This window comes from Trachypithecus francoisi, unplaced genomic scaffold, assembly GCF_009764315.1.
Source record: "Trachypithecus francoisi isolate TF-2019V2 unplaced genomic scaffold, Tfra_2.0 Lachesis_group16, whole genome shotgun sequence".
Lineage (NCBI taxonomy): Eukaryota > Metazoa > Chordata > Mammalia > Primates > Cercopithecidae > Trachypithecus > Trachypithecus francoisi.
In genome coordinates this window covers 94,277,932-94,288,257 of record NW_022681461.1, presented here as the reverse complement: position 1 = coordinate 94,288,257, position 10,326 = coordinate 94,277,932, and the positions used below count along the sequence as shown (strand labels likewise).

At 52.3% G+C, this 10,326-nt stretch overlaps 1 protein-coding gene across 1 annotated transcript; it reads right to left on the bottom strand.

Annotated features, from left to right (window-relative positions):
- Window positions 1-5,417: 5,417 nt before the first annotated feature.
- On the bottom strand, window positions 5,418-7,380 carry LOC117099067 (spermatogenesis-associated protein 31A1-like). Its single transcript, XM_033238323.1, has 2 exons — window positions 6,008-7,380; window positions 5,418-5,517 (listed from the first exon to the last, which is right to left on the bottom strand). Exon 1 carries the CDS (start codon window positions 7,372-7,374, stop codon window positions 6,064-6,066), a length of 1,311 nt encoding a protein of 436 aa, XP_033094214.1. The 5' UTR covers window positions 7,375-7,380; the 3' UTR covers window positions 5,418-5,517; window positions 6,008-6,063.
- Window positions 7,381-10,326: the final 2,946 nt, after the last annotated feature.

Genomic DNA, 10,326 nt, shown 5'->3' with positions numbered 1-10,326 from the left:
CTCGGGCCCCTAAAGAACGGATGTGTGGTGTCTGTGAAGCCTGTGCCGGATCTCTGAGGAGGATCTGTGAGGGGCATCTCACCTACAGCGAGGACGCTGTGTGAGCGCCGTGGGGGAGGCCTCAGTGCCAGGCTCCTGCTGAGAACTCTGAGTGAGGTCTCTGTGGAGGCTCAGCGTGAGGTTTCTGCCTGAGTTCCAAGTGGAAAGTCTCTAGGAAATCCGAGTCTTCCTGTACGCGACCTGTGAGGCCACATGAGGTCTCTGTGGGAGGACTCCATGGGGCAGCTGGGAGGACTCCACGGGGCAGCGAGAGGGCTCTGTTGTCTCTTGTGAGGCCCCTGTATGAGGCCTTCGCAGAAGGTCTCCGTGGGCGCTATGTTCCCGAGGTCTCTGTGGGGTCTCTGTGGGAAGTCCCTGTGTGAAATCTCTCTCTGTGTGAGGGACCATGGACTAGAGGAAGTCCCTGTGTGAGGACCCTGTGAGGGCCCTGTGAGAGCTCTGCAAAATCTCCGTGTGGAATGTCTGAGGGAATTCTGTGTGAGAGGTTTCTGGGCCATGAGTGTGGAGCAAACTGGGGCCTGTGTGTGAGGAATCTGTACAAGGTCTCTGTGGAGACGGGGAGATCTCCAGGCAAGGTCTCTGTGTGAGGAGGACTCTGAGAGAGGTCTCTGTGAGGCAGTGGGGGGTGCTGTGTGCCCTTTCTGGAGCTGGAGGCCAGGGGTTGCAGTGAGCTGCATGAGTCTCTGCATGAAGTCCCCGTTTTATGGCTCTGTGTGAAGTCTCTGAGGCCTTTGTGGGGTCTCTGTGTGAGGTCTCTGTGTGAGAACCATGGAAGATCTCTGACATTTGCGGGAGGTCTCTGTGGGACTGAGTGAAGTCTCTCAGTGTGGCCTCTGTGGGGTTCTCTGTGTGAGGACTCTGGGAATCTCTGTGCTAGGTCTCCGTGGGGCACCATGAGGTCTCTGAGAGCTCCGTGGGGTCTCTGTGGAGGCTGCAGTGTGTCTCTCTCTGCGGCAGAGAGAGGTCCCAGCGTGCTCACTCTGTACGGGATGTCTCTGCGAGGTTCCTGTGGGAGGTCTCTGTGGGTCTCTCCATTGCTGGCCTCGCTGCCCCTCATGGGAGACAAAGCCGCAGAAGGGCTCAGGGCTTGTGGCTTCCTGTGTTCTTGTTGGTCTCTCAGCGTGGCCTGTGGCACTTCTAGCCTGAGCCCTGGGCTGCACATCCCGCTCCTCCACATCCCAGAACTTGCCTCTTGGTTTCCTAAGGGAACCCGGCAGCAGCCAGGCCTGGCCCATCCTCAGCGGTCAGGGTCCCAGCTCTGTGCCACACTCTCCTGAGCTCCTGGGGGACCAGGGGTGCTCTCTGCTCCAGGTCCCTGCCCCTCCTGCTAATCCTGGCTCCGCTGTCACTGCGGGGCCCACCTTGAAGGCTGCCTCAGTTATCCAGGCCCCGGAGAGGACCAGGCCCCAGGAGAAGCCACAGGCTGGGGACCGTGCCCACTGCCCCCTCCATCCCAGGTGCCAGCCAGCCCCATATGCTGGGGGCAGGGCCATTTCCATTGCCATCTAGATCAGTGGCACTGCCTGGCACAGGCCTCTCCACCACTGAAATGAGGCCCCAGGACCTGGGCCTCCTGCACGCCTGTATGTGGCACAAGGCACAGAAAACTCCCTCTAGAGACCTGGCTCCTCCTGTCCCTGATTTGTGGAGACCTCCCGTTTCCCCATATGGACAGGGCCCAGAGAGGAGGAAAGCTGTGCTGAAAGCAGAGGGAGACAGCAGGGACCGCTCCTGCCCTGCCCACCCCCTGCCCATTCTGGACAGGTCACTTCCAGCTCCGTTGTGTGTTCAAATCCTGCCTGCCTGCCTCTTCCCCTCCTGGTCTTTGGGGCAAGCCAGGACCTCAGGAGCCAGGGGAGGTTGGCTGTCTGACCCCAGCTCGGCTGCTGGGCCCTTGGAAGTCACCACCTCTCCCCCAGGAGCGGTCCTGGGGCTACGTGTATATTAAAGGTCACCAGACTCCAAGTTATGCCTGCGGTTCTCTAGTCCTTGCTTTTTCACCTGTTGTCAACACATCCTTGAAAAAATTCAATAGATGGGCCAGGCACGGCGGCTCACACCTGTAATCCTAGTACTTTGGGAGGCCGAGGTCGGTAGATCACCTGAGGTCAGGAGTTCGAGACCAGCCTGGCCAACATGGCGAAACCCAGTCTCTACTAAAAATACAAAAATTAGTAGGATGTGGTGGTGGGTGCCTATCATCTCAGCTACTTGGGAGGCTGAGGCAAAAGAATCGTTTGAACACAGGGGCTGGAGGTTGCAGTGAGCCGAGATTGCACTACTTCACTCCAGCCTGAGCAAAAGAGCGAAACTATCTCCAAAAAAAAAAAAAAAAAAAAAGGTTCCATAGGTTATTATGTGCAAGTTTATCAAAGATGTTAAGAAATTCGTCTTCCTTATTAACTTTGCCATCTCACTAATATGGCCCTCTGTGTTGGGGGTAAATGTGGTTTTTCTAGGTCTGTGATCTGGGAGCTGGAGCAGGGACGGACCCTGGGGTGGGGCCGGGATGAGCCACTAGGCCCCTCTAGGCCTCGCGAAGGGGCTGGAATGTCAGAGTCTCCTGGGTCACGGCACCACTTATGGCTCCCTCACACACACTTCACCCCCTTTGCAGTTCTGTCTGCATCCCCTGTAGCTCTACAGAGTCCCACCATCAGAAGCCTCTGCACGCACAGGCATACCCTGCTCCATTCACCCAGAACGACTTCTTTGAAGCTGAGAGACACGTAGGTGAGATAGACAAAGGCAGGTGACCCAGGAGCAGGGTCTTTCACTCATTTGGAGCACGGGAGTTCAGGGCCCTCAGCAGCCTCCATGAAGGCTACGCCCCCCGCTCCCCACCCCCCACCTACACATGCACAGAGCTGGAAGGTCTGTCCCCACCGCCACTCCAGAGTGCGAGAAAGGGAGAGGCAGTGGGATGGGGACTCTGTGCTTCTCACGTTGGCTGAGCTAAGAGGGCCCATCTCCATCCCAGCCTTTGTCAGGGAGAGAAGGGGCTTCCCAGGGGCAGGCATTATCTATTCTCCACCAGGATACCCAGGGTCAAGACTTCTCCCACTTCTGAACTCAGGGCCCAGCACTCTCCCACCCAAACTTCCACTATTTTGTGACACATGAAGCTACTGGGGTGTGGCACTTCCTGGAGCCTGCATGGCGATGTTCAGCCCTGTGACATCTCTGCAAACCTTCTCCCTAGAGCTGCCGAAACGTGGAGGTAGACAGTAAGTAGTGGAAAGACAGTTGAACCGTATTTCAGAGTGGGCTCTTCATAGGCTTTTCTCATCTTGTTTTTAGAATTTTTTGTTGTTAGGCCGGGCGCGGTGGCTCAAGCCTGTAATCCCAGCACTTTGGGAGGCCGAGACGGGCGGATCACGAGGTCAGGAGATCGAGACCATCCTGGCTAACACTGTGAAACCCCGTCTCTACTAAAAAATACAAAAAACTAGCCAGGCGACGTGGCGGGCGCCTATAGTCCCAGCTACTCGGGAGGCTGAGGCAGGAGAATGTCGTGAACCCGGAAGGCGGAGCTTGCAGTGAGCTGAGATCCGGCCACTGCACTCCAGCCCGGGCGACAGAGCGAGACTCCGTCTCAAAAAAAGAAAAAAAAAAAAAAAAAAATTTTTTTGTTGTTTGTGTAAAGACAGTGTTACGGAAACGTAAGGTTCAGTGAAGGAACTCAGGAAGAAAGTGGGCTTGCAGCATCACTGTCAGCACCCGTCCATGTCCTGTTGCTTCTAGAAAGCAAGCCCACACCAAGCACGGCACAAATCAAAGCCATCACCCTCTTATGAAGAAAAACAATATATATTTTGACCAAATTAGATACCTCCCCGAAGAAGACAGTGCCTGGGACAGGCACTGTGATGGTGGCTGGAGGCACCGGGTGTCTTCGGCTAGTGCTGAGGAGGACTGACTGGGGGTACAGCTTTCTTGAGGAGCAAGAGCTGGGGATGTCGCGGGCCCCACGACATTTTCTCCTCCACCATCTGTCCGACTGCTGTCATGAGCCGCTGAGCTTCAGCACTGCTGCTGTACACACAGGACCTATTTTGTCCTGTTTTGGCTCCCGGCAGTGACTGGTGCTGGCTTTCTTTTTCTCTTTGGGAAAAGCTGCTGGAAAAATGCTTTATGTTCTCTCCAAGGTGGCTTATTAAAGGAGGCTGTTTTTTTTATGGCAATGTCTGGACCCCTTCATCCCAATGAGTGTCTATCGGGCTTTGTCTCTTGCATGAGACTTGACAGTTTGGGTTCTTGGGCTCCCTGTACCCCAGGATGCTCCTTCTGGCTGCCATGAGGTCACGTAGCTCCTGGGAAGCCTGCATGTTCCCAGCAGGCGTGCTCTGGAGATGGCCCTGGGGCACTTAAGGAGCCAAATTCTCTGCAGCCAGGGGCAGAACAGACGCTTGTGCATCTGGAAGGAGCACAACAGCGGCACAAACTTGAGGCTGGGTCTCTGACTTCGTGGCCATTCCAGGCTCAAATTCACTAATAACCTCCTCCATAGGACACAACTGTCTTGAATCTTGGGCGACAGACAGTTTAGGGAGTAGAGAACTTTTGCTGGTCCTTGGAGCCTCGAAACCATGCACATCTTCCCTTGTGGCTTGGAGGTTTGCCAGCATACGGGTTCCTGAGGGGACTCTGGGTTGTGGCACTGCCTCCCTGGTCTCTACAGCCCTTGAAGACTGGGTTCCTAAGCTCCTGCTCTGCTGGGTGCTGCCTGTGAGGCTGTATGTGAGGGGCTTAGATGGCCACATGCCCTCCTGTGCAGCTGGAGGAAGCTTCAAGGGCCCATGATCATTCCAAGATGGGATCCCTGGCGGGGCCCTCTGGAACTGCTTACATGCAGGGGAAGAGGCCAGAAGACTCTCTGGCACATCAGATGCTTTGGTCAGCACCTGCTTTCTCAGCCTTGCCGTTGGTGGCTCTCTAAGGAATGTGGCCACCTCAACTTTTGAGCCAGCCCGATTCACAGGTGGCTGAGTAGGGACCGGCAACTTGTGTAAGGGACAAGGACGAAATCTTTTTTTTTTTTTTTGAGACGGAGTCTCGCTCTGTCGCCCAGGGTGGAATGCAGTGGCCGGATCTCAGCTCACTGCAAGCTCCACCTCCTGGGTTCACGCCATTCTCCTGCCTCAGCCTCCAGTAGCTGGACTACAGGCGCCCGCCACCTCGCCCGGCTAGTTTTTTGTATTTTTTAGTAGAGACGGGGTTTCACCGTGTTAGCCAGGATGGTCTCGATCTCCTGACCTTGTGACCCACCCGTCTCGGCCTCCCAAAGTGCTGGGATTACAGGCTTGAGCCACTGCGCCCGGCCAAAATCTTTTCTACCTTAAAGCAGCGAATGGGTTTGAGGACCCTGAGGGGTAGACTCCACCTGTGTTTGGCCCATAACCTCCCAATATGGGCTCCCAGCACCTGCTGAGTACACGGCTCAAGGAAGGGAAGCACCTGGGCTGTGTTCACATAGGCTTCCCACTTTTCAGGGGTGCTAGATTGCTGGTTTTCTTTTTTTTTTTTTTTTGAGATGGAGTCTCGCTCTATCGTCCAGGCTGGAGTGCAGTGGCCGGATCTCAGCTCACTGCAAGCTCCACCTTCCGGATTTATGCCATTCTCCTGCCTCAGCCTCCCGAGTAGCTGGGACTACAGGCGCCCGCCACCTCGCCCAGCTAGTTTTTTGTATTTTTTTAGTAGAGACGGGGTTTCACCGTGTTAGCCAGGATGGTCTCGATCTCCTGACCTCGTGATCCGCCCTTCTCGGCCTCCCAAAGTGCTGGGATTACAGGCTTGAGCCACCGCGCCCGGCCAAAATCTTTTCTACCTTAAAGCAGCGAATAGGTTTGAGGACCCTGAGGGGTAGACTCCACCTGTGTTTGGCCCATAACCTCCCAATATGGGCTCCCAGCACCTGCTGAGTACACGGCTCAAGGAAGGGAAGCACCTGGGCTGTGTTCACATAGGCTTTCCCACTTTTCAGGGGTGCTAGATTGCTGGTTTTCACGTGGGTGTTGGACGCGGGAAAAGCCTGGTTGACAGCAAGCCAGGATCGATCACACTCACAGGGATCAAGCCCTCGTTCATCTGGCCCAACTTCCTGCCCACGTGGGCTTTCAGGATGTTTTCTATACGATGCCTCTCTGTGCGTCTTAGCAAGTCACTTCCCGAGTCACTCCTCAAGGGCTTCCTCAAGTCCCTTTCCGACTCCTCAGAGGTCGCCCCCAGAACCTTCCCTGGGAAGCTTTCCATGCCCCTGGATAGATTTTGCGGGGTCTGCCCCAGAATTTGCCCCAGATGTGGGCACAGGTCCCTCTCCAGCTGGAACTTCACCTTCTGTGCCTCCTTGCTGCTTTCGCCTGTGGACGTGGAGGACTGCCAGGGCCTGGGTCTGCCCTTGGCCTGACTTGTCCCTGACGATTCGTCCCGAAGCTGCATCAGATCCAGAGACTCTTGGATCCTTCCCAGGTTGCCCTGGTGTTGAATGAACCACTTCTGAATGTGTTGCTCCAGTTGTCTCCGGACTTCAGGACTGATTGGAAAGTTCTCAGGCAGAATGGATGGCAAGCTTTCCTGGGGAAGGTTAGGAGTGGAGACACTAAACACATCCTGAGATTTTTGGACCCTAGAGGGTAAAGCCAACCCACCTTCTAGTTGTTTCCTCAACAAAGGCCATTGAGGGTGCTGAGTTTCAGGTAGGCAGAGAGCTTGCAGTTTATTCTGCGATGCAGGGCAAGCTACTCCAGAGTTATTAATCCGGGATGGAAAGGCAGGAGATAGGACTGGGAAAGAGGACTGGAGATTGGCCTGAGCCATAGGTATGGGCCGGAATTGGGGCATGGATGAAATAAAGGGTTGGGACTCGGGCCCCAGATGGGACAGGGGCTGGGTCTGGAAAAGCAGTGGGGACATTGTAGTCTCCCTTTGAATTGGGCAGACATTGGAAATCCCATTGAACAAGAAAGGAGGAGACTGTAAAGTGTAAGACCTTTCAGTGACCCAGGCATTAGCCACCAGGGATTCGCTGTGCAGAGAGGGGAGGCCCCAGAAAAGCTGGCTATAATTCTTCAGAAAACTTTCCTGCAAGATCCTAGGATCTGAGAGCTTCTGAGGACTGGGCAGCTGTTTGGAGTTCTTGCCCATGTTCCAGAAGGGTTTTGGAGTTGTGGGGTCCTGCTCAGCATCCAGTGATTTAACCAAATTCCCCAAAGAATTCAAGTGCTTTTCTGGGCTCATTTGTTTTGGAAAGGATCCATTGTTTTCTTTTTCCTCCGAAACGTTGACCTTGGCTCTTTCTATGACTTGTATACCCATGACATTCTGGCCTTCAGAGTTGAGTAAAACTGGGCTACCAGCTTCCCTCTGACAGGTCTCTGGTGGGTGATGATCTTGCTGGACTGACGAGTTGAAGACACACCAGGTTCTGGTAGTCTCCTGCCACCAGGAGAAGGCAGAAACTTGACTGTTTGAGCCGCCAAGTCCTGAGATGGCTGGGACAGAAGCTGCCAATCCTTACGTGGTGACAAGCTTTGAGGGACGGTGCCCAGTGGAAGTGCCACTGAGTCACAGTGAGATGGAATTATCAGAGTGGAGTCCCGCAGGGGAGGAGCAGGGAAAGCTTTTGGAGGAGACGGAGAGCAGGCCGGAGGATCAGGGGTGTGTGGTGGGTGAGGGAAAAGTGCAGGTGGCTCAGGTGAGGGGCTTTCTGGGGGAAGGGAAGGTTCTAGTGGCTGGGAGGCACTTAGGGAGGAGACTGAGGTGGTCATTGGGCCTGGTGATGGGGCGGAGGCCAGATGCTGAGGATGCTTGGTTCGAGGATCCGGGGAAGCTAACAGGGAAAGCACGGGAGCAGCATCTTCCATAGGCTCATGAGAGGACCGGGAGGATCCATCAGGTGCTCTTTTGCCCACCTCACCTGGGGGGTCTGGACCGGAGAGCTGACCAAAGTCACCTTTGCCAGGATGTGGCCCCAGGAGGCTACAGGAGACAGGAGGCACAAGCTGCAGCCAGGAGCAGGTAGGGCTGGGGGGCAGAGTAGGAGCTCAGGTCACCGCCCCTCCACCACCCCACATCCTCACTGCCCAATTCTCCTGCTACCCCTTGCCCCAGGGTTTTATTCCCATCCTCTGTCCCCCTGGTCTCCCCATCCCAGGTCAGCTCCAGGCTGCCTATGGCCCTGGGGTAGCATCCCAGCCCTAGTAGGAAGGATGAAGGGAAGGGGAAGTGCCTCACCTCTGCAGTTGTGAAAACAGGTTCCAAATCTCCTCCAGGCCTCTTGGGCAAGCTCTACAAGCTGGAAATCAGGAGACCGGGTTAGGGCAGTGCAGGAGGGGCCTGGGATCTCACAGGAGGATGAGTGCATGTTTCTTTAGGGAAGACCATAAGGAAGACCATGGGGAATTAAGGAACCAAAGTTTGCCACAACACAAGGAGCCGAGTGAAACTGCTGAGTTGCTAGCTAGTGCAGAATCCTGGAAAATGAGATGTTCCTCAAATTTACATCCAATTACCACAAAAGTGTATAGCTGGAGATATACAGTATAGTTGTCCACTCTAGCCCCATTATCTACTTGATAAGGGAAGTAAAACCAAGAAATATTAAGTAACTCACCCAATGCTCCTAAGGTGGCATTACCTAGCATTTCATGGCACCAAAAGAGAAGATACAATTACATGTTGCTGAATTACATAAATTACCAGATAAATACATTAAATTCATCAAATAAATTAAAGGTGTGACGTTGGCAAAGCAATTTAATGGCTCAGAGGGTGGTGGGAGGCCTCATCTGCTTTTCCTTTGAAAGAAAATCTCTAGATTTTTGTCTGTCTTTAGAACACAATGTACAGAACTCAGCCTTCTACTATAGAGTCAAATGCTAAATTTTTGGCTGAGGAGTTATGGTACTTATCTGATAAAATCATACATGTCAAAACCTACCATATTTTATGAAACAACATCATGTAAAAGTCTGATTCAACAGAAACATTGGAGAGTGATTTTTTTTAAATATGTGAAAGTATATATATTTGTTTCCAAAATTATTTAAAGTGGCCATGATGGAATTATAAGTTTAAACAGTTTGAGTCAAATAGATGAACCTGCATGCATGAAGCACATTAAACAGACTTCTTTGGCTGGTAACATTTGTTGCAACTCTCAAGGTCAGACACATTTTCATGTCTCTTCTTAGTCACTGCTTCCCTCCCATTGTATTACCATTTTATCATTTAAATAAATGTAATTCATATTTAAATGAGTATAGAAAAAAGAATCTAGACATTATTTCTTTAGCAATTTCCCTTATGCTTATCTAGTTCAGAAGGTCACATGGTATATGGTTAAAGAATTTTCCCGGCCGGGTGCGGTGGCTCAAGCCTGTAATCCCAGCACTTTGGGAGGCCGAGAGGGGCGGATCATGAGGTCAGGAGATCGAGACCATCCTGGCTAACACAGTGAAACCTCGTCTCTACTAAAAATACAAAAACTAGCCGGGTGAGGTGGCGGACGCCTGTAGTCCCAGCTACTCGGGAGGCTGAGGCAGGAGAATGGCGTAAATCCAGGAGGCGGAGCTTGCAGTGAGCTGAGATCGGCCACTGCACTCCAGCCCGGGCGACAGAGCGAGACTCTGCCTCAAAAAAAAAAAAAAAAAAAGAAAAAAAGAATTTTCCCAGCCCATATGCCACTTGGAAGACTCATAGTGAGACTTAGGTTGATGAATGATCAAAGATTATGAGAATGTTTTCCAGAACTGTCATTTAGATAGCAGCACTAATCTACTTTGACACATAACTACACATTTAGATAACCCCACTGTAACTATACACATGAGATTTTCTTGAGTAGAGAACCAGAAAGAATCAGATAACTTATAATAAGAGAAGCAGCAAGGGAACCTCTTTCTTTTTATAGCTGAACTTCTTTTCTTCAAAGCCAGGACCTCTACTTGTAACAAGCCCACCTCATTCTTAAGTCTTTGCATATCTTGCTGTAAGTCTTCTTCTAGATATGCCTTTGATGTTCTGTCACTATGTGGTGGAGAATAACTCACATTTTCTAATTCGGGTTTCATGCTTTTATAGATATTAGCAGTGGGACTGTCACATGTGGGTCCCTGAAACACACTTGCCAGTCATCTTCTAAGCTTTAGAAGAGCTTCTAAGTTCCATATGGCTTGTGGAACAAGCGCTGTATCGGTTTTTGGTTTTTGTAAGTGTCTGTAACAGCAGAAATACTGTGGCCTTCTATCCATATTACATGCTTCAATT